Below are 24,889 nucleotides of genomic sequence, written 5' to 3' on the forward strand. Positions count from 1 at the left end.
CTTTGTGCAAATAGTCATGCAAAAAATGACTGAAATACTATAATATTAATGGCTGTTAACAGAAGAAACAATAAGTATAAATGTACTGTTAAACCCTGAGGTTTGGTAAGGTCATAATTGCTCACAAGCAAAGGCTTGATGCTCAGTGGCAGATCTATTTAGATCGGGAAACTCAACTTATTCAATCATTAAAGAAAATAACTAAGAATGACCTTAAAAAAAACAGAAAAGGCATTGAAAATAATTTTTAAAACTCTGAAATGGAAGTGCTATAAGGCAATTTCAGAATTGATACCTGAATATATTTCTTCATAGAAAATGATTAATGCGTGGAATAATCTTCTGTGCTGGTTAGTGGAGACAAGAGCTCTGGAATCATTCAAATATCAGTTAGATACAGCAACTGAATTAGTGAGGAAACAGAAGATAGAGATAGTGAGGAGTGGGGGAAGGAAGAGAAAGAATAAACAGCAACAGATTTCAAAAGAAAGCGCAACTGGATTAAATAGCCTCCATCACCTGCATTTAACTTCACCTTTTAAGTCTACACAGCAGAACATGCAGAGAAACAAATCTGTCATTCTTTTCCCCAAATAGCTAAAAAGGGTCTTGTTGAAAGATTACTGAAGAATAATCAATCTATGTTCAGCAGGCACAAACTAGACCATAACTATTTTAACTTAGCTTATACCTAGGTGATGCTGCTCACGGTCGGAGTTGCTGGAGATTGAACTGAGATTTGAGGAAGGTCGGGAACCGACGCGTTCTGTCTGAGCCTCATGTAAATCCTGTAGCAACTTGGTGGTCTCATCTAGATTTCTCTGGTTATCATCGTGATCGGGCTCCTTCTTCACTACTTTCCCTAAAATGTGACAAATTTTATATTAAGGAGTAGCTTCGGAATCTTAGGAAACTGGTTAAGCTCCTACGGGGATATGTTCAATAAAGTTTCATCTGTACAACTACAGCATACTGTAAAAGTGTTTTTTGGGGGGTGGTTGTTTCAGAAAAATGGGAAATTTTCTGTTCATTAGGACGGTGAAGCTAGAAGTGGGAACTGGAATATTTTCAATTTCAATAATCTGGTCGATATCTTCCTCCATCACTGTAAAATTTTCACTTGCAGAAACCCATTATTACCTAGCCTAGGTGGAAGATTGCACAATTAGCACTAAAATAGAAATTATTTATTAATCTATATATGAATCCGATCCATACGAAGATTGCTCACAAACAATTTAGATGGGATCATTGCAGGACCAAAGACAGGGAGTTCCAACTCATTGTCAACTCATTTTAAATTTGTATTCTATGGTGAAATAATGATGAGCTAAACAAATAAGAGTAACCAATTTGCAAATGTAGCAATATTTCTGTGCTTGGATTTTGGTAGTTAAATACTAATCTATAAACAGCTAATATTTTCTAATGTTGGACATTTCTTGTGCCTGAAATGTCTTGGAATGAAAACTTTTTCCATAATTGTCGAGAAATTGATCTGCAGCGCTGTGAAAGCGATGTTTATTCAAGAGAGAGTTAGATTTAGCTCTTTGGGCTAAAGGAATCAAGGGATATGGGGAAAAAGCAGGAACGAGGTACTGATTTTAGATGATCAGCCATGATCACATTGAACGGCTCGAAGGGCTGAATGGCCTACTCCTGCACCTCTTTTTCTATGTTTTTTCTATGTTTCTATGATGGAGTTTTGCTCAACTGTTCAAGGTGCGGAAACAAATGAGTTGAAAAGCAACAAAAAATACAATACAAAAAACAAGATAGAAATTCTCAGCTGAAAATTCCTTAGAACAAGAAAAGATTTCTGCAAGAAACAGAAAGTCCCAAAAGACACCAAAGCTGTTAACTCCGCAATTAACCACGAAGATCAAAAGTAAAACAAGCCCGAAAAGCTGCTGTAAACTTACTGGTAGACATTGTTAATTTCCATAAAGTCAATAAAAATGGTTTTATGTTCCTGATACAAAGTAAAGGAAAATAGAGCGTTTGCTATTTACTTTTGAAAAAAAGTTATAACCTAATAATTTACACTTTTGCCATTTGGAAACAGTCACCAAGTTATAGTTTTGCTTCATAAAAAAATATATACAGCACATAGTACACCCATCCATTTCACTGAACTCTTTAAATGATATAAAGGCCACGATAACACGAAGCAGCAAACCACGCTTGAGGAACTTCCATCATTAATTTGCTCGACGTCAACCTGAACCCCTGGTGATAGCATATCTCCAGTAAATGAGCAATATAATAAACAGAATATTAAATTTAAATACACTACAATCCTCCAGCATGTGGTATGCAATGTGTAGTATATCCACTTATATATACATGTCAAGGTCAATGGGAGAAAAACAATAGGTCTGGTATTCCCAGTTAAAGGTTTGCAAAAATAGGATCTGTTATAAGATTTATTCTCTTAATGTTTTAAAGGCTTACATTTTGATTAATTTCATACAAAAATAGTTCATTTATTGGTGGTTCACATTTATGTTAGAATTCAGGTTGAGCTGGCCACTTGAAAGACCAATCTCCAAATGCAATTCACACTTACCTAGTGAGTTCAATAAAGAAATATCTAAGGAGACGTCAGAATAAGACTTCACTGGAATGAAATCCAGGCCAGCTCGGTTGTCACCAGAGCTGCCATTTGCCCCTCCAGCCTATAACAATGAATAAAGTGCAATCCTTTAACCATTATATGGAAGATTGACACACTGATCGTAGTACGTTCTGGGCAAATAGACCAATTTTCAGTTTAAAAATATTTGGCACAATATTGAAGATCTACCTACACAGGTCCATTAATATGGGTGAAACCCTTCTGGTTCTGCATTGGCCACGACTCTCAAAACCTTCTTGATCATAATGACTATTGGAACATAGTATGCAAGGGAAATACAAATCGTGGATTGAACATAAGAAAGCTATTTAGCGAAAAACGCATTCGGATGAAGAGATAAAAGTGACATGTTGACCTTTCTGAGCTGCTGATTAACCAACTGTGTCACATTTTTCTTGGAAAATAGCCTTTTCTGATATAATGAAGATATATCTAGAGTCCACATTTAACTTGGTGCTTATGACACTGCAAGAAACAAGCTTGGCATTCATTACAACATTTTGCCTTCCATCCTACTTAGCAAGCCAAGGAGTTTATTGATGACGTCAGAGCGAAAAAAATAGGGATCCACAAACCTGTCTGCATTCACAGGATTGTGGTGGAGAGTTAATAACTGCAAGTTCCCATTGTGCATATCTCAGAAGATCTGCCCTGGGCCCAGCACTTCAAAGCAATCACAAAGAAAACTCTTTAGTGCCTCAAATTCATTAGAAGGGAGATTTTGAATGTCGATCAATCCACTATCGGTGTACTGGAAAAAGCATACTGACTAGTTGCACCATAGCCTAGTTTAGTAACTCGAACACCCAGGAGCAAAGGAGACTGAGTGGTAGACATTGATTGGTCCATCACAGGTACTGACCCCCCACCCCCCACATCAAAGGGATCCATAGCAGGCGCTGCTTCGAAAAGGCACCTTATATCACCAAAGACCCTCACCACCATGGCCATAGTCTAATTTTGCTACTGTCATCGGGCAGAAGGTACAAGGGCTTGAAACCTGTGACCGCCAGGTTCAAGAACAGCTTCTTCCCAGTAACCACCAGACTCTTGAATACCACACAATATCAACTATGATCTTTCATAGACTATCTTTAGTTACACTGTGGACTTTGGTTTAGCACTATTACGGGTACCTAGTGTTATTGTTGTTAGTTTATTGCAATGTTGATTAATATATACTTTAATTGTGTGCTATTGTTTCTGGGCCCATTCAACTGCAGCAAGTAAGAATTTTGTTGTTCTGTGTTTGGACAATATGCCAATTAAACACTCCTGATTGTTTATCCCCCACCTTCCAAATCTTCCATACTCAGCCCTTCACAAGTATTTTTGCACCGTACCTTAGTTAATTTTTGGCGCTTTCTGTAGATATTTTACCTTTTTCTTCTGACCTATATTATTCTTATTCAGTAACTTATAAATATATATATAATACTCCATTAATGATTCATTGGGCATTGCACTAGGGAGACATTTCTACTGCTTAGCACCCTCAGAAATGATCTATATAAAATCTAATCACTGTACATAGCAAAATAGGTGCAGGAGTAGGGCATTCGGCCCTTCGAACCAGCTCCGTCATTCAATATGATCATGGCTGATCATCTAAAATCAGTACCCCGTTCCTGCTTTTTCCCCATGTCCCTTGATTCCTTTAGCCCTAAGAGCTAAATCTAACTCTCTCTTGAAAACATCCAGTAATCTAACTCTCTCTTGAAAACATCCAACAACCTCAGTACATGTGATATTAATCTAAACTAAATGACCATTACTCTCATAACATCCAATAGCATTAGCTCGATAGCTGTAGAATGTTGTGCCATATTCGGGATGAAACAATTCCCACACCGCATCCACCAGATCTAATTTTTAAATTATAGTTCCAGGCAGATCACAATAGAGATCTAATTTCCAAATTCAAGTTCCAGTGACACTATTTTCACAAAACTTGTGCAAACTTCCTCAAAGACACATAACCCACCTCTTGGAAAATTAAAGGTTTTGAACAAATATATGTTAATGCTTAATAGAACTAAACGTTTTCACAGTTCTATCGTTTAACATGATCCTATTTTCCATTCACTACGAGAACTTGCTCTGAGAAAATTGTCCTCTACATACTTTAAAGTACTTAATTGGCACTAAAGTGGGTTCAGTAGTCCTGAACTTATGAAAACCAATTATGCCAAGACATTTTATGAAAACTATTACTTGCACAGTGTTTTTACTGTAACTACTGTACGTTCAGGCTCTCTCACCATTATCGGTTTAGATATCTCTGGACAAACAGGTTGCATCTTGGGTTCCTCTTTTATAAAAATTGCTGGGGCCTAAAAGGAAACAAAGTTAGTTAAGACACTGATGATACAGGAGAAAAGGAAACTGGGGCAGAATCAAAAAAGATAAATGTATATGTGCCTGAATTAGATAATAGGGGAATAACGGGCTCAGATTGAAAAGAGAGATTTATTGCTTTGTAAAAAGACTGATATGATGTCAGTTATTGAACACTAAGCAAAGCTGGCATATGGAATCTACACTAAATATCTTCAAATATGTTTGGCAAAGTATTCCACATTTACAAGAAGATCAGTGTCAATATAGATGATCTTTGCTGGGTCTGACGATTCCCTGGTAGCAAGTTGGAAGAGAACTTTTGCCCTGGTGATGTTCAGGGATAGGCCTGGGCTATTGTAAACCTCACAGAAATGGGTAAAAGCTGTATGTAGATCATTCCTTCAATATGTAACTATAACACAATCCCTCCATGCCAAAGTTTCATTATAATTGCCAATGTTACTTTACTTGCATGGAGGTGAGAGGTTGAAGGAGAGTGACAGCAGACCAATACTGGATGCCAATAATCTGCTTTTTGCTAACCCTATTGGCAATTGGCAGAGGGGATCCACTGCACAATTTATCCATCAGACTCTTTCAATTGTGAGATTGAAAAAGGGGAAATAAAGTTCCATGGCATCTTTCCCAAATCTGCCAGGCTGCAAAATTAATATTGGTCCTGCCTCATAATGGGCTGAAGTCACTTTGGGAGTATATCCTGGGCGAAGCGGAACAGATTATTCATAAAATTCTAGCAAGAATCTTCTGTGTGAGAAAGAAAATAGCTGGGCATCAACAGTTGCAATGTTTGAAACTATTTATTTTGCTAAAAATGGTGGCTATGCCAATATTATGTTAGTCTTTAGGAATTTCTTCATATTACCAGGTACAGCAAATGGGCAGTGTTTGCCCGAACTTCTACCCAGAGCATTTTAGCCGGTATGCCATCAGGACCTAGTGTATATTTAATGATTATTACTGACATCAAATTTCAGTCATTCATTAAATAAAATCTTAGTACAAACTACGCACCTGGACTTCATCGAGATTCATTTTGGTATCTTTACTTATTTTTTGCTCAATATTTCTTTTCTGAAAAAGAAATGATTCAAACATTGTTACACTAGTATATAAAATCTATAGCATATTTAGCTGAACTGGTCTTTGCGATACTTTTCTACATATATGATGATCTTTGCAAATAATGGGAGATGGCAGCCCTGCCACGGCAGTCTGTTTGTTTTTTTCACCCTTTTTGTTATTTTTAGCGTTTGTTTAAAGTTTGTTTTAATGTTCTTCTGTTTGTTTTATGTGGGGGGGAGGGGGAAACTTTTTTTTTCAGGTTCTTACCTTCCCGGAGAGGTGATCAATTTTCAGATCACATTCTCCGGGCTCCGCGGCCTACCATCGCTGGAGCTGGAAGCCGCCTCGGACTGTCGTGAGCCTCACCACGGGGCGCGGACTTACCATCAGAGTGGATCCCTTGCCTGGGATCGCTCCCACTGCGGACTTACCATCAAGGGCTCACAGTCTCAGGAGAGGCAAGTCGGGAGCTCCAACGCCGCAGAAGGTTCGTCCAGCCCCGACGCGAGGTTCGATCGCCCAGCGCGGGGGAGCTGAACGCCTCGATGCAGAGGGCCCGAACGCTGCCGGCTACGGGACTCAAGACCGTCCCGTCAACGGGGGGCTCGAGGCCTCCGACCAAGGAAGAACAACAGGGAAGGACTTGGAACTTTATTTTCGCCTTCCATCACAGTGAGGAATGTGTAGGAGTCACTGTGATGGATGTTTATGTTAAAATGTGATTTTTGAGTCTGTTGCTTTTTTAAATTGTATGACTGACCTGGCCAGTAAATTTCACTACACCAATTGGTGTATGTGACAATAAATGAACTTATGAACATAATTATGGAAATAATTACATATTAGCCTTTTCCCCCCAATCTGTCAGCATAATCTTCTATTGTTTTCTCTCACAAATACTGGGCTAGATTTCTCCTAAATACATCAATTATCTTAATTCTGATGAATATATACATCAAATTCCATATTCTAACCACTCCCTGATAAAGAAAATTTGTTATTTAGCCTCAGATATGAACTCAGCAACTTGCCAAATGTTTCTTTAACCCCTAACCCCCAAAACAAATCTGTGGCTTTGTATGCTTAGAATAAGCTTTCGTATATTATCCTGTTTGGAAATGTACTCCTACTCCTTCACTGCCAACATGTCTAAGTAATGGAGCTTCAACATTATTGGAGTACAGTCGCCAAAGGACAATGGCAATTCCCAGAAGCAATTGGGATGGCAATAATAGTCTCTTTTAATAGTCTTGAAGCAATTAGACAATAGGTGCAGGAGTAGGCCATTCGGCCCTTCGTGCCAGCAACGCCATTCAATGTGATCACGGCTGATCATCCCCAATCAGTACCCCGTTGCTGCCTTCTCCCCATATCCCCTATCTTTAAGAGCCCTATCTAGCTCTCTCTTGAAAGCATCCAGAGAACCGGCCTACTGAGGTAGAGAATTGTTTACATTTTTACAAAGTTATTGAGGACAACTGGTAATTTCATTAGTTGTTTTCCTGGCCCATAGTAACACGGGAGCATGCCTTACAGCCCATCAAGTTTATGCTACACCCTCGGAGCAATCCCATTTGTCCCATTCTCCGACTGAGAATTATTTGGACTCCATGCAAATGGAACATTTTGATTAAGATGATCATTCATGATACGATTGTTGTGTTCAAATGTGCATGGTTACGTTTATGGTTAAGTTATGGAACTTAAATGCACCCTGGAGCTGAGCTGGAATGATGAACATTCCAATGCTTTATTAAATCAACAAGTTTTGTATTTACTCCAGAGATTTTGTGCGATCCACAAGATAACCTGCAGTGCCTATCAAAGCTCATTACAGCCATGAAACCTAGCTCTTACTTGTGACAAGTGGTAGACAGCTTTGGAATGTTCCCCTGCTGTGATCTGATTCAACAAATCATCAACCATTTTCTTTGTGGAGCTTCCACAACCTTTAACAAACTCTTGCAGGCTGCAGAAAAAAAAAAAATTTAAATACGCCATGGAGAGGAAGTTCAGACTCTGGGCTTTCAAAGAAAATATCTAGCAAAATGACATTCAATCAAAACTTAAAATTTCATGCTACAACTTTTGCTGTTTGTGGATTTGGGGTCTTTAAGCAACGACTAACTGATATTGTAGAATCTAAATAGTATTTACTAGCATCTGGATGATGGGCGAACAAATTTGTAATTGCTAGCAAATTTACAAAATTCTAATAGTCTTTTGTCTTCTACCTGCTGCTGCCATCTAGTGGACATTTGCTACATCTCAGCAAAAGGACAAAGTGCTGGAGTAACTCAGCGAGTCAGGCAGCATCATTGGAGAACATGGAAAGGTGACGTTTCGGGTCCAGATCATTCTTCAGACCGATTGACTGATTGTGGGCGGGGGGGAAGAAAGCCAGAATGGCCAGTAATAGGTTGACATAGGGGGGGTGGGGGGGTTGAAAGGCAGATGGCTGTAACAAATGCCAGAGGTAATAAAGTAAGGTATGAGACAAATTTGAAGCATTGCAGATTGTAAACCCAAATGGGAGGAAAGTCGTGGGGAGGAGGTGAGGGGGTTGGGGGTGGTGAAAGAGGAGAGAAGTAGGTGAGAGTTCAGGTCTGAGGGGTGGGGAGGAATTTGTGAGACGTTATCTAAAATTGGAGAATTCAATGTTCATACTGTTGGGCTGTAAGCTACCCAAGCGGAAAATGTGGTGCTGTTCCTCCAGTTTGTGTGTGACCTCACTCTGGCAATGGAGGAGGCCCGGGTCAGAAAGATCAATGTGGGAATGTGAAGAGGAGTTAATGGTTAGCAACCAGGAGATCCAGTATACTTTGCCAGACCAAGTGTAGGAGTTCAGCGAAGTGGTTGGCGAGTCTATGCTTGGTCTTGCCGATGTACAGGATGGAGATGAGGGAGGATGTATGTTGCATGTCCTGTGGTTGCACCTTACCTAGTAAGTATTTCCATATGCCTGTAATACTAAAAATAAAAACTTTCTCTAGAATACATATTTATGAATTATGTTACCTTAAGGCACACTGCACCCCAGTCTCTTCTCCATATGTAGAATACAGCAGTTCTGTCTCTTCTGGAGTAAGATTTGGGAAGATGGTGTTGTTTTGGATGGACTGTGCAGTATACACACAGTTGAGATAAGTAACTGCAGTGGATAAAGGGAGGGTCTAAATACTATAACATCCAATATGTTGCATTTCTTTTTCTTTTTTTTAATGTTTATTTTATTAGAAGCAATTGATCAAGAAGAAAGCAATCGACATAACAATTATACAATTTTCGTACAGCTTCAGTTTTAACATTTTATAAACTGATAAATGAAAATTAAAAGAAAAGAATGAAGAATGAAGAAAAAGATACAAAAAAGAGAGAAGAAAAAAACCCTGAACTGACAAAAAAGTGAGAGAGAAAAAGTGAAAAGAAAAAGCGGAGATATGTCCCACTATCCTTCCCTACCCCCGCTCACCCAACCCAAGCATCGGTTTTAAATTTGTGTTCAACCATTCTGTCGTTGAAGAAATTCAATGAAAGGAGACCATATTTTGGAAAATTGGTCTGATTTATCAGTCAAAACAAGCCTTATTTTTTCTAGATGTAGTGTCTCAGTCATTTCTGTGATCCACATCTTCACTGTAGGATCTGTTATCTTTTTCCAGAATGTAAGTATGTTTTTTCGCAGTTATTAAGGCATAGTCAAGGAAACGTCTTTGAAATGTCATTAACTTAGAGCAGCCCTCTGACATTCCTAAGATTATTAGTTTTGCATCTGACTCCAATTGAATTTTGAGTGTTTTAGAAATGGTATTGAATATTCCCAAATATGTTGCATTTCAAACATGAAAACTAGGCTTGTGGTCTGAGAGATAGAAACATAGAAATTAGGTGCAGGAGTAGGCCATTCGGCCCTTCGTGCCTGCACCGCCATTCAATATGATCATGGCTGATCATCCAACTCAGTATCCTGTACCTGCCTTCTCTCCATACCCCCTGATCCCTTTAGCCACATCTAACTCCCTCTTAAATATAGCCAATGAACTGGCCTCAACTACCTTCTGTGGCAGAGAATTCCACAGATTCACCACTCTCTGTGTGAAAAATGTTTTTCTCATCTCGGTCCTAAAAGATTTCCCCCTTATCCTTAAATTGTGACCCCTTGTTCTGGACTTCCCCAACATCGGGAACAATCTTCCTGCATCTAGCCTGTCCACCCCCTTAAGAATTTTGTAAGTTTCTATAAGATCCCCCCTCAATCTTCTAAATTCTAGCGAGTACAAGCCGAGTCTATCCAGTCTTTTTTCATATGAAAGTCCTGACATCCCAGGAATCAGTCTGATGAACTTTCTCTGTACTCCCTCTATGGCAAGAATGTCTTTTCTCAGATTAGGAGACCAAAACTGTACGCAATACTCCAGGTGTGGTCTCACCAAGACCCTGTACAACTGCAGTAGAACCTCCCTGCTCCTGGACTCAAATCCTTTTGCTATGAATGCTAACATACCATTCACTTTCTTCACTGCCTGCCGCACCTGCATGCCTACTTTCAATGACTGGTGTACCATGACACCCAGGTTTCATTGCATCTCCCCTTTTCCTAATCAGCCACCATTCAAATAATGGTCTACTTTCCTGTTTTTGCCACCAAAGTGGATAACCTCACATTTATCCACATTATACTGCATCTGCCTTGCATTTGCCCACTCACCCAGCCTATCCAAGTCACCCTGCAGCCTCCTAGCATCCTCCTCCCAGCTAACGCTGCCCCCCAGCTTCGTGTCATCCGCATATTCGTGTCATCGTGCAAGCATATTCCCAAATTGATTCCATTATCAAACTGTTTGTTTCCAAGTTTGACAAATATTTGGAGCAATTTTGTTTAAGTATACAGCATAGGCATGGGAAAATCAAAATTTGAGTTTATTTTCCCATTTTGTTCTTTAAAGTTATGTTTTAAAGTTTGATGGAGTCATGAGAATCTATAATAAAACATATATTGAACATGACACCAAGAACATTGACATGAGCATTCACTTAGATTATAACAATGTACTCATTCTCTCAGCACAACAGAGTAGCAAAAAGCCTGATATTTTAAATCTAAATGGTTTTATACGTCACTAAAATGGTAAATTATCACCAGGAAATAGCAATAGTGATAATAGGAAAAACATAGCTCATGCTCATGAAGGAACTGGAAATTAATTATTGGCACCGACTGATCAATGCCAATATGCGCTGGCTTCAGCCGCGCAACCGAAACAGTCTCATGCCAACCCCCCATGTCCAGGACGAATGTAGACGAGCCATGCTCTAGGACTCGGAAGGGACCCTCATACGGCCGCTGGAGGGGTGTCCGATGAGCATCCCTACGCAGGAAGACGAACTGGCAGTCCCCCAGAGCAGAGGGAACGTGCGGACGGAAGGACCCATGACGAGACGTGGGCACCGGCGCCAGCTTGCCCACCATCTGCCGAAGACGTTGCAGAGCGTCCGAAGACTGCTCCACCTGGCCACATGCCGGCGGGATGAACTCCCCGGGCACCGTCAACGGAGAGCCATACACCAACTCGGCAGAGGAGGAGGCCAAGTCCTCCTTGGGTGCAGTGCGGATTCCCAGCAAAACCCACAGCAGATCATCCACCTAGTCCGGTTCATTGATCCGTGCCTTCAGGGCATCCCTGAGTTGGCGAGAAACCGCTCCACCAATACAATACAATACAATACAATTCAATTTATTGTCATTTGGACCCCTTGAGGTCCAAACGAAATGTCGTTTCTGCAGCCATACATTACAAACAAATAGACCCAAGACACAACATAATTTACATAAACATCCATCACATTGCTGTGATGGAAGGCCAAAAAAACTTATCTCTCCACTGCACTCTCCCCCCCCGATGTCAGAGTCAAAGTCAAAGCCCCCGGCGGGCAATGGCGAATTGTCCCATGGCCATTAAAGCCACGCCGGGTGATGCAAGGCCGCACACCGGGTCTTGATGTTAGAGCCCCCGGCGCGCGCTCGCAGTCCCGCAGCCATTCCAAGCCGCGCGGGGCGGTGCTGTAAGGCCCCGCTCCAGGAGCTCTTCAACCCCGCAACTCAGGCGGGAGAAGTCGCCGTTGCGGGAGCCCTGAAAAGCGGTCCCCCTCCAGGGACCAGCGGGCTCCCGGTGCCGTCCGCCAAACCCGCAGTTGCAGCCTCCGAATCTCCGGGGGTCGGGTCGCAGCAGCGTCCACCACAGCTCCACCCGCTCTGGACTCGGCCAGCTCCGCGACGGTGAGGTGAGTAGTCGGCACCACAGCCCCCGGTCTTCCTGTTGGAGGCCGCTCCTCGTTGCAGCCCCAACGACAACGGAGACCCGACAAAGAAGAGGTCGGGTCTCCCGTGCAGGGAGATTTAAAAGTTACCCCCACCCCCCCCCACACACATACCCCAACAAAAATAACAAAAACTACATAAAAACATAAGACATAAAATAATAAAAACGCAGACGGACTGCAGAGGCCGCTGCTGACGAGAGTCGCGCCGCCCACCAATCCGTTCGCCTGCGGATGATACGCCATCGTGTGGTGTAGGCGAACCCCCAGGAGGCGTGCCATGGCCGACCATGTTCCGACGTGAACTGAAGCCACCGATCGGATGTTATGTCCAGTGGCACCCGGAACCGGGTGATCCAGTGCGCCACCAAGACTCGAGCACAAGTGGCCGTTGAAGAATCAGCCAGCGGAATGGCTTCAGGCCACCACGTGAAGCGGTCCACCACGGTGAAGAGATAGGTCATGCCCCGGAACGGTGGCAGCGGCCCCACCATGTCCACGTGAATGTGGTCGAACCGCTGCCGAGCGATGGTGAACTCCTGCAACGGCGCGCGCACGTGTCTTTGCACTTTGGCGGTCTGGCAATTGTGCGCCCAATGTCCAACCTCCTTCCGCAGCCCATGCCACATGAAGCAGAAGGCTACCAGGGCCGTTGTCGCCCTGATGGAGGGATGCGCAAGCCCATGGAGCACCTCAAACACCCTGCGCCGCCAGGCGACGGGGACGATGGGTTGCGGAACTCCAGAGGAGACATCGCACAGCAGCGTTGTACCCCCAGGACCACACACATCTTCCAACTGCAGGCCCGAAACTGCCGTACAATAGACGGTCATCTCCTCGTTGACCAGCTGAGCGGCTGCCAGGGCGGAATAATTAACACCCTCAGCGACTTGGAGAACCGCGTGGACTGCAGGTCTCGATAAGGCATCGGCCACCCTGTTGTATTTGCCCTCAACGAAATGGGTGGAGGTGGTGTACTCGGACACGTACGCTAACTGCCTCTGCTGCCGGGCAGACCACGGGGCTGAAACCTTGGCGAACATGAAGGTTAGCAGCTTGTGATCCGTAAATGCAGTAAAAGGCCTCCCCTCCAGGAAGTAGCAAAAGTGGCGTACGGCGAGATACAAGGCAAGGAGCTCACGGTCGAAAGCGCTGTAACGGCTCTGAGCACCCCTGAGATGTCTGCTGAAGAAGGCGAGTGGCCGCCAGCATCCATCAACGAGCTGCTCCAACACTGCCCCAACCGCAACCTCAGAAGCATCCACCGTCACCCCAAAACGGCACTTGGACGAGTTGATGGACAAACCAAAATGGCTGGGCTGAACGGCAGCGACCTCTGCTGGCGTTGGGTGGAACTGCAGGCGGGCCGTGCTGAAAAGACATGCCTGCAGTGCAATGCCCGATGGCGGCTGGATTTTGCCGCGTGGGCCGACTGGGAGCAGCGGAGACGCGGTGGATAGCGGCCCCAACCTGTTCTGAGCCTCCCGCCGCCGTGGGAAGGACGGCCAGTGCTTCCACTTCCCACTGGCGGGACATCCACAGCTCGTCGGCGTGCTCGGCTAGCGCCTGCATGTCGGTAAAGGAATCCATGGCGAGCTGCAGGTGGATGTCGGGCGGGAGTTGCTGCAGGTAAACAAATTTAAATAGGAAACTAGGTTCGTGGTCCCCCATTAGAGTGAGCATGTCCTCCAGGAGGACAGATGGCCGGCGGTCGCCCAGGCCGTCCATTCGGAGAATCCGAGCTGCCCGCTCAGATTCACCAAGGCCAAACCTCCTGATAAGGAATTCCTTAAGGCCCCTATATTTGTTAGTGAACGGGGGGCTCTAAGGTAAGGCTTAACTCGCCTCGCAGTCGCTTGGTCAAGCGGGCTGACCACGTAAAAGTATTGTGTTTCATCCGCTGTTATCCCTCGCACAGCAAATTGTGCCTCTGCCTGCTGGAACCAGATGTCAGGCTCTTCGGTCCAGAGTAGGGAGTTTAGTGCAACGGTGTTGTTATCCATCACGACGTGTGATGAATGGCGGGGTCACCAGTTGTAGCGGCCTGGACGAGGTCAGGAAAAGGCCAGACGCCAGGCAGGTTCAAACAGTAGTCTTTAATCACACAGCGAGAGCACACACCCGAAAGGGACCTCGGGAAACTCCATGGCAGACCAACGCCCCTGTCCCTCAATAGCCGAGGGGGATGACCCAAGGAGTGGCCTAACCCCCCGGGACCGCCACAGGTCCCCCCCCCCCCCCCCCAAGTACCCGAGGCACAACACAGACAGGAGGGTGTACACGGTGGCAAGCCCGGGTGCATACCATGCCCGGCACAGGAACAGGCAACTGACCAACAGGTGCAGTAGCCAGAGTAAACATTACATATCCAGGATAACCTAAGTATTAGTAAGTCTCAAGTCTTTTCTTACATTCAATATTGTTGATGAAACTGCATCTAGTCTAGGTTCCGGCCTATTTCTAATATTATTCAATTTCCTTAAAGCCCCAAAATCTAAAGATGTCAATTGCGTACTTCATAATCAAGCATCCAGAGTTTTCTAGCAGAGAATTCCAACCATCTAATTTTCTCCTCATATCATTCATAAGCAGCTTTTCCTTAACTGAGATGTGTTGAATCCCCAGCGTGAGGGAAAGGTATCTTTCATTCCCAATCTCAATATTTATTTGGAATGTTATACATCTCTTAGGGATCATCTTTCTATCTAGAGAACCTAGACTCACAACAATCAATTGTCTTTTTAAAAATAGTTTCACTCACCCCTGCAAAACAATGCAATGAGTTTATGCTGTACCATTTCCAAGGAAAGGTCATCCTTTACAGGCATAAACTGTAAAGAGTTCATCAGTCATGGTTGCATCACTGCTCCGAACAACTGCTGAAAGACTTCCTCTTCTTGCATTTCCAAACTACTCACAATAAAGGTCAATCATTTATCTGGCCAACTGCTTCTGTGTGTGAGGGTACACAAAATTGCTGGGGAAACTCAGCGGGTGCAGCAGCATCTATGGAGCGAAGGAAATCCAGCATCTGCAGTTCCCTTTTGAATGCTTCTGTGTGTGTGTGTGTGCTTATACTTTTTCCAAATATCACACTTATTTGCTTGATTTATTTGCATGCATTTATTTGCTTGATTCTCATTATTCGAAAGACACTGCTCTTCTATTTCTCATAGAGTTGGAAAAAACTTTAGTAAATTTTCATTAATTCCATGTTTTTGTACAGACCCCTTACCATGTTTCTATATGTATTCTATCTCTTTCCAGGTTATTTTCCTTCTAAGTCACGAAGACAGGATTAGCTGAGTACCCAGTACTGATTCTGATGGCTCCACACTAGTTACAGCGTGCCAGCTTGAAAAAAGACCTGTTCACATCAACTTGCTTTCTGTCCTTTAACAATCTCTATGCCTCCAAGATAACACTCTCAACCTAATAAACCCTTATATTACTTAACAAACATTTATGTGGTGCCATATAATTTCAAAGCTCAAGACATACAACATTCACCAATTCTCATTCTCCATCCTGCTAATTACAATTAAAACATCCAAACTGGACTGATTCTATTATACATTTTTTCAGCAAGCTGTTACTGTGGATTTCACCATTTTGCTGACTACTCAAATCAGGCTAACTGTTTGGTAGTTCCCCATTTTCTATCTCCCTCCTTCTATCCAAAGCACCTTCAATTCTTTTGGGCTGGTCTAGAACCCAGGGAATACTTATTCAAAAAAAGTGTTCAGGATGTAGAAGTGGATAAGTCTTACCTGATAAAGCTTTATTTCTCCTATCATCCTTAAAACCCATTGTATTGATACCTGGTTGGAGTTTGTTGGTAAGGGAACTCAGATCCACCGGGTGAACCTCTTCCTCTACAATGTCAACAGAGGATTAATGACATGTTTAAACCAGACACAAACATTGTGATAAATATGTAGTCAGTGATAAATATGTAGACGTTCACAAGTCAACATATATACATTGTAAACAAATATAAATTCACATAAAATAAAATCTGTGATAAATATCCCTATTGCAAAATGATAATGGTCGGCATGGAACAACAATGTTACCATAGGTACACAAAATTGCTGGGGAAACTCAGCGGGTGCAGCAGCATCTATGGAGCGAAGGAAATAGGCGACGTTTCGGGCCGAAACCCTTCTTCAGACTGATGGGGGGTGGGGAAAGAAAGAAGGAAAAGGGGAGGAGGAGGAGGAGCCCGAGGGCGGGCGGATGGGAGGGTGGGAGGAGACAGCTAGAGGGTTAAGGAAGGGGAGGAGACAGCACGGGCTAGCCAAATTGGGAGAATTCAATGTTAATGCCATAAGGACGCAAGGTCCCCAGACGGAATATGAGGTGCTGTTCCTCCAATTTCCGCTGTTGCTCACTCTGGCAATGGAGGAGACCCAGGACAGAGAGGTCGGATTGGGAATGGGAGGGGGAGTTGAAGTGCTGAGCCACCGGGAGGTCAGGTAGGTTATTGCGGACTGAGCGGAGGTGTTCGGCGAAACGATCGCCGAACCTACGCTTGGTCTCACCGATGTAAATCAGCTGACATCTAGAGCAGCGGATGCAGTAGATGAGGTTGGAGGAGATACAGGTGAACCTTTGTCGCACCTGGAACGACTGCTTGGGACCTTGAATGGAGTCGAGGGGGGAGGTGAAGGGACAGGTGTTGCATTTCTTGCGGTTGCAACGGAAAGTGCCCGGGGAGGGGGTGGTGCGGGAGGGAAGGGAAGAATTGACGAGGGAGTTGCGGAGGGAGCGGTCTTTGCGGAAGGCAGACATGGGGGAGATGGGAAGATGTGGCGAGTGGTGGGGTCACGTTGGAGGTGGCGGAAATTGCGGAGGATTATGTGTTGTATTTGCCGGCTGGTGGGGTGAAAGGTGAGGACCAGTGGGACTCTGCCCTTGTTGCGTGTGCGGGGATGGGGAGAGAGAGAGCAGTGTTACGGGGTATGGATGAGACCCTGGTGTGAGCCTCATCTATGGTGGCGGAGGGGAATCCCCGTTCCCTGAAGAACGAGGACATTTCCGATGCCCTGGTATGAAATGTCTCATCCTGGGAACAGATGCGGCGTAGGTGGAGGAATTGGGAGATGGGGATGGAGTCTTTACAGGGGGCAGGGTGGGAAGACGTGTAGTCCAGATAGCCATGTGAGTCAGTGGGTTTGTAATGTATGTCGGTCAGGAGTCTGTCCCCTGCGATGGAGATGGTGAGGTCAAGGAATGGTAGGGAAGTGTCGGAAATCGTCCAGGTGTATTGGAGTGCCGGATGGAAGTTGGTGGTGAAGTGGATGAAGTCAGTCAGTTGTGTGTGGGTGCAGGAGGTGGCACCAAAGCAGTCGTCAATGTAACGGAGGTAGAGGTCGGGGATGGGGCCCTGGTACGTCTAGAACAAGGATTGTTCAAAGTGCCCGACAAAGAGGCAGGCGTAGCTGGGGCCCATGCGTGTGCCCATAGCTACGCCTTGTGTTTGGAGGAAATGGGAGGAGTCAAATGTAAAGTTATTGAGGGTGAGGACCAACTCCGCTAAGCGGAGGAGAGTGTCAGTGGCTGGGTATAGGTTGCTCCTCTGGTCGAGGAAGAACCGGAGGGCTCTGAGGCCATCCTGGTGGGGGATGGAGGTGTAGAGTGACCGGACATCCATGGTGAAGATGAGGGGGTGAGGGCCCAGAGAGTGGAATGCGTAGAGGCGGCGGAGAGTGTCTGAGGTGTCTAGAACATAGGTGGGGAGGGATTTGACCAAGGGGGATAGGATGGAGTCAAGATATGTGGAGATGAGTTCGGTGGGGCACGAACACGCAGAGACAATGGGGCTGCCGGGAGAGCCGGGTTTGTGGATTTTGGGGAGAAGGTAAAAACGGGCCGTGCGGGGCTGGGGAACGATGAGGTTGGAGGCTTGGTCAGGTAGGGCGTGAGAATTGATGAAGTCGGTGATGGTGCTAGAAATGGTGGCCTGGTGCTCGTCAGTGGGGTCATGGTCCAAGGGTAAGTAGGAGGAGGTGTCCGAGAGTTGGCGCGTGGCCTCAGCTTTGTAGAGATCGGCGCGCCAGACTACCACGGCACCTCCCTTGTCGGCTGGTTTGATGACCTAGTCTGGGTTTTTGCGGAGTGATTCGATGGCAGTGCGTTCAGAGGGGGAAAGATTGGAGTGAGACAGGGGAGTGGAGAAGTTGAGGCGGTTGACGTCGCGGCGGCAGTTCTGAATGAAGAGTTCCAGAGCCGGGACTTTATGAGGGGGGTTCCACGAGGAGGGGGTGCGTTAGAGACGGGAAAAAGGTCATCATTAGGGGGCGAGGACTCCTTCCCATGGAAGTGCGCTGTGAGGCGGAGACGACGGTAGAAGCGCTCCAAGTCATGGTGGGCGCGGAACTCATTGAGATGGGGACGGAGGGGGACAAAGGTGAGACCTCTACTCCACAACAATGTTACCATGATAGCAGTGAAATAAATGCATTCATCTTCAGGGAAATTTAGATCTATAACGATCAGAACCCCCAGGCTCTCCACCCTCCCTTCACATTCTTCCTAACAAAATGATCAATTTCATTGATGTACAGAAGGATCTTGGGGTCCAAGTTCATAACTCCCTGGAAGTGGCAATACAAGGAGATAGAGTAAAGAAGGCATATGGTGTACCTGTTTACATAGGTCGATGGAGGTTAACAGCCTATTCACCAGCCTGAGTATTTACATTTCACTACAAGCAACTTGTGGCTGCTCTGCACGTTCCATCTATAAACGTTGCTGCAGCAAACTCAACAAACTTCAATGGCAGCTCCAAGACCATGACTTCTTCCACAGAGAAGGGCAACAGATACATGGGAATGCCAACGCACAAGCACTCCTCTAACTTGTAAAATCCTAATTTAGAAATATGCTGTTGTTCCTTTATCAATGCTGGATTAAAATAATGGAACTCTTTGCATTGTGACTTTGTGGGAGAGACTTTACCAGAGGACTGGCAAATTTCATGAGGACTATCACCTTCAATGCTAACCTTGTCAGCTATGTCCACGTCAATGGCTGAACAATAAGAAAATTAGATATGCTGTGAAAAGTGCAGCCATTTTCATATCCTAAATGCTGTTTTGCTGGTAATTTTCCTGGAACATTTAAAAAAATGCACCAGTCAACTTGCCTTCTGTCTCTGGATCAGATTGGTTTACAACAGCAAAGAGCAAAGGACCGTCACCATCCTTTTTGAGGTAGCCAATCTGAAATAAAATACAACTGCGAGTTAGATCAAATACGCTGACTACAGTTATAGCCAGAAAGAATTTTTACATCAAACTAAAGCCATCAGTCCATTCAGTAATCAAAATTCTCATGAAACAAGGTGCTTTGTCTCAAAAATAACATTGCTGGTAGCCTGCAGCCAAAGGGATCGACCTGGATTCTCAAGTTTTTGAATAAAATATATCAAAGAACTCTAATATAGTTACATTTTCCAAAAAAAAAGTTAAAAATCTAATACAAATCGTTTATACAATGTTTTGAGTTAACAGCCTTACTCATTAGAAACAGCCTTACTCATTAGAAACAATCATATCTGAAGACATCGACTCCTCTCCCTATTGCTCTCCGGACCCACCAACATACTACAGCTGCAATTATTTTTTGTGTAGCTCTGCAGGATCAACCAATCTTCATCCCATTGCTGGCCCACAAGGCAAAACATACTGCGAGTGGTAACTCCGACTAGGGTTATGAGATGAGATGAGAAGAACTTTTTTCACACAGAGAGTGGTGAATCTCTGGAACTCCCTGCCAGTGGGTAGTCGAGGCCAGTTCATTGGCTATATTTAAGAGGGAGTTAGATGTGGCCCTTGTGGCTAAGGGGATCAGAGGGTATGGAGAGAAGGCAGGTACGGGATACTGAGTTGGATGATCAGCCATGATCATATTGAATGGCGGTGCAGGCTCGAAGGGCCGAATGGCCTACTCCTGCACCTAATTTCTATGTTTCTATGTATCCTATGGTACTGTTTTCAGAAAGCCTTGATGGCCATTTCATAGCTTATTTCTGTCAGAGGCCTTTAAAACTGTTTTTTTTTAAAACAGGTCTCATAGTCATAAACACATTAAAATGAATATTTACCTAAAAATACCCTTAACTATTAGAACTTAATTAAAATAAAAGAATAATACACAAATAACAAACTTTAAAATCCAAGTTTGAGACTCAAAAGAAATGCGTAGTGCTCTATATGTCAATTATACGGCCCTCCGTTTAGGATAGAATAGGAGGCCAAATGTGGTGGCATCTAAATTGTCTCCAATCAACATCCCAACCATTTTTAAAATTTTAGCCGTTAAAAATATGCATACACAGAAGTCAGATTCGACCTTCTTGACGAGCCCTCAGCATGATCCCACCACCGGTCATATCTTCCCATCTCCCATCTTCTGCAGAGACCACACCCTCCGCTACTCCTTGCTTCACTCATCCTATCCCAGCCAAACCACCCCCTGCCAAAGTATTTTCACAGTAACCACAGGAGATGTAACACCTGTCATATACTTTCTCCCTCACATTCATCCAGTGGCCCCAACAATCCTTCAAGGTGAGACAGAGGATCGCGTACAATTCCTCTCATCTAGACAAGGCGACAGTTTCGCTCAACACTTGGGCTTGGCCCGGCAAGACCTGCTGGATCTCACGGTCACTAACCGTTTTAACTCCCCATTCCCATACTGACCTTTCTGTCCTGGGTCTCCTCCTTTGCCAAGGAGAGGCCACATGAAAACTGGAGGAACAGCATGACATATTCTGCTTCGGTATACAACCGAATAGCATGAACATTGAACTCTCTAATTTTAGGTAATAGACCTACAAATAACCACCCTCTCTGACCCACCCGTGTTCTACCTGGATTCACACAAATTTCGCCTCTTCTCCCTCCCCTGCACCCTTCCACCTATATGCCTTCCTCTGGCTGCACAATTCGCACCTCTTCCTTATCTCACTTTTTGCCTTTTCCACTCTAATCTTTGTCCAGACAGCCACCTGGCTATCAACCCCTCCCCCCCCCCCCCCCCCCCACCTCACCTATATCCACCTATCATTTGCCAGGCTTTGTCCTGGCCATGATATCTCACAGCTTTTCCCCCCTGCCATAAACAGTCTGAAGAAGGGCCCCGACCACAAACTTCACCCATCTATGTTCTCCAGAGATGCTGCCTGACCAGCTAAGTTACTCCAGTACTTTGTCTCTTTCGTTATGAACATTTTTTTGACACCATCCATGCTCTATGGAGGCGAGTGCATTTCAGCTCATTTCATTGGTCCATGCATGGACAATTTATTAATCAATGTAAACCTCAAAACAGTTTGAAACAGAAAATAAGGATTGCATTACCAACAATGGAATTAACTGTTATTACTGGTGACCTTACTGGCAACCATAAGTCATCAATTTAAATTCTTCAAAAGGGAGTGACAGGTTTGTGTCTCTGCAAGATATAAAATATTTAAAATTGGAAGTAGAGTCCACAGCAGCTTTTACAATAGAAGCAAATAGGGAAATGTTAACCTCTGCAGGGAAGAAAAGTTATGGGAAAGTCATCCTGAACTTTTGCATTGCAAATAGTTTCCATCTGCACTGTTTATGAATCACCAAACAAATAGAAACAACTCCAGGCAGAGGTCATAAAAATGGAGAATCAGATATGAGGACTCATCTACCATGCCCTTCACCCTTTTTCACCGTGTATTCTTACACATTATATCCTTTTGCAAACAGAAATATTAAAACACCTTGGAATTAGCAGCATTTCTGCTGATTCGATCTCGGGCTTCATCCGCTGCATGTTCCACCAACGCTAAGACATGTTCCTCAGCTGTGCTGTCCGTTGAACTGCATGCATTTCCTTCTGGCTCGTACAAGTAGCTGAAATATTACAAAAGTTAGATAACAGGAAGTGACCAATTGAATACATCAAGCTCTACTCATGCTATGCGACTATATATCCATAGAACACATATGTTCTATGAGGTCCGTGACAGAACCAAGATATTACAACTTTATTACAAGATTCAAAATGTAAATGCTAATTCCCACAAAGAATAATGTCTATTAATACGATTCACGGCTGCTCACTTGGACAGCCGTGCTGGTCCAGTGGGATGCAGCACAATGATGCGTTGCTGGGTTTGTGTTGCTCACCTTTGTCCAAAGTGATGAGCTGTGATACCTGGCCATCTGCATTCATCTGCTGCAGATGGTAAACACCGATCCCACTGACTCCATGCACCCAAGTATCAGGCAGTGATGTGGGATGAGGCCTCAGCAACATCGTTTTTAACCCCTACCTGGTAACATTCTGACAGCAAGAAACAAAGCCTGGGTAAGCATGTCACCTTCAGTCAAAGTCAGGACTGTAATTTCTAGTTTTTACATGTTTCTTTATATCCAAAGAAATGTAAAAATATTACCATTGATGTAAAGTGTTAAAAAAAAAAAAAAATCTTTCCCCTTTCAGTCTCTGCCAAACTGAATGGAAATCCCAACCATTCATCAGGTCTGACTGGTGTAGGAATAGAAAGAGGAATTCCTCAGCCTACCTCAGGTGGATCCCGTAATAGAGCAGAGTGACAGATAAATTGGTATCAATCATACGATAGTGACGTTTAAGAGGATTTTTGATAGGCACATGGATATGCAGGAAATGGATCAAGTGCAGGCAGTTTATATTGGCAATATGTTTGGCACAGACATTACAGGCCGAAGGGTCTGTTACAATGCTGTACTTTTCTATTTTCTATGTTCTATCACATAGTTTTGCTTTCAGAATAACCATATAACAATTACAGCACGGAAACAGGCCATCTCGACCCTTCTAGTCCGTGCCGAACACGTATTCTCCCCTAGTCCCATATACTTGCGCTCAGACCATAACCCTCCATTCCTTTCCCGTCCATATAACTATCCAATTTATTTTTAAATGATAAAAACGAACCTGCCTCCACCACCTTCACTGGAAGCTCATTCCACACAGCCACCACTCTCTGAGTAAAGAAGTTCCCCCTCATGTTACCCCTAAACTTCTGTCCCTTAATTCTCATGTCCACTTGTTTGAATCTTCCCTGATCTCAGTGGGAAAAGCTTATCCACGTCAACTCTGTCTATCCCTCTCATCATTTTAAAGACCTCTATCAAGTCCCCCCTTAACCTTCTGCGCTCCAAAGAATAAAGCCCTAACTTGTTCAACCTTTCTCTGTAACTTAGTTGCTGAAACCCAGGCAACATTCTAGTAAATCTCCTCTGTACTCTCTCTATTTTGTTGACATCCTTCCTATAATTAGGCGACCAAAATTGTACACCATACTCGAGAATTGGCCTCACCAATGCCTTGTACAATTTTAACATTACATTCCAACTTCTATACTCAATGCTCTGATATATAAAGGCCAGCACACCAAAAGCTTTCTTTACCACCCTATCTACATGAGATTCCACTTTCAGGGAACTGTGCACAGTTATTCCCAGATCCCTCTATTCACCTGCATTCTTCAATTCCCTACCATTTACCATGTACTTCCTATTTTGATTTGTCCTGCCAAGATGTAGCACCTCACACTTATCAGCATTAAACTCCATCTGCCATCTTTCAGCCCACTCTTCCAATTGGCATAAATCTCTCTGTAGACTTTGAAAATCTACTTCATTATCCACAACCCCACCTATCTTAGTCTCATCTGCATACTTACTAATCCAATTTACCACACCATCATCCAGATCATTGATGTACATGACAAACAACAGTGGACCCAACACAGATACAGGCAGAATTCTAACAATTACAGTGATTTTAATGACTGAAAGCTGCCAGAACCAATAGTTCATGAGAGAAGGGGTAGAAAAATGTAAGTGTTATTAGGTAGCGCTACAAAAAAAACATAAGGAAGAATTTCAAGAACACACACCATTAGAAACGTGAATCATTGCTTTTTTAAACATTGTTATTCATAAATAATCAGGTATCAAATTCTAGTCGGCTACTAGCATTGGAGATAGTGTTGAAGCAACAGAGTAAAATGGACCAATATATAAAATTACTGCTAACAATTCAATTGGCCCCAACATTGAAACCTTAGTGGCTCTTAGAAAATAATTTAAAAAAATCTTATTCATATTTCTAACAGGTATTTTTAAATGGGACATTATCGGGAAACTCTCTTTAAAAAATCGAATTTACAAAATTTTCAAGAGATGCTTTGAAAACATGCAGCAATTTCCAATTTAAATATAAATTACCTTATGACCTCTTTACTTTGCTTCTTGGATTTTTTGGTTGTTGCTTCGACAGGTACTATCATGACTTCTGCAACAGTTTCCTCTTGTGCTACATCTTCGTCGCCTAATAGTGCTGCCTGCTGAGAAAAATCGATCTCCTGCATGAATGTCATGCTGCGCTTCAAAGCTAACAGACGCTCCTGCAAGCAAAGAACATAGAAGGGCACGCTTTTTACTTCTCCCCAAGTGCTGGGGTGAACTG

The 24,889-nt window shown here is 43.8% G+C and overlaps 1 protein-coding gene across 1 annotated transcript in view; it reads right to left on the minus strand.

Annotated features, from left to right (window-relative positions):
- Positions 1 to 24,889, minus strand: part of brd9 (bromodomain containing 9) — a 54,140-nt gene that overhangs the window by 11,772 nt on the left and 17,479 nt on the right. Inside the window, 10 exon segments of the mRNA XM_033016619.1 lie at positions 692 to 862; positions 2,570 to 2,678; positions 4,900 to 4,971; positions 6,011 to 6,070; positions 7,919 to 8,030; positions 9,080 to 9,212; positions 16,150 to 16,254; positions 19,530 to 19,605; positions 22,149 to 22,281; positions 24,649 to 24,827. Coding sequence (XP_032872510.1) covers positions 692 to 862; positions 2,570 to 2,678; positions 4,900 to 4,971; positions 6,011 to 6,070; positions 7,919 to 8,030; positions 9,080 to 9,212; positions 16,150 to 16,254; positions 19,530 to 19,605; positions 22,149 to 22,281; positions 24,649 to 24,827 — 1,150 coding nt within the window.

The sequence above is a fragment of the Amblyraja radiata genome, chromosome 2 (genome assembly GCF_010909765.2).
Source record: "Amblyraja radiata isolate CabotCenter1 chromosome 2, sAmbRad1.1.pri, whole genome shotgun sequence".
Lineage (NCBI taxonomy): Eukaryota > Metazoa > Chordata > Chondrichthyes > Rajiformes > Rajidae > Amblyraja > Amblyraja radiata.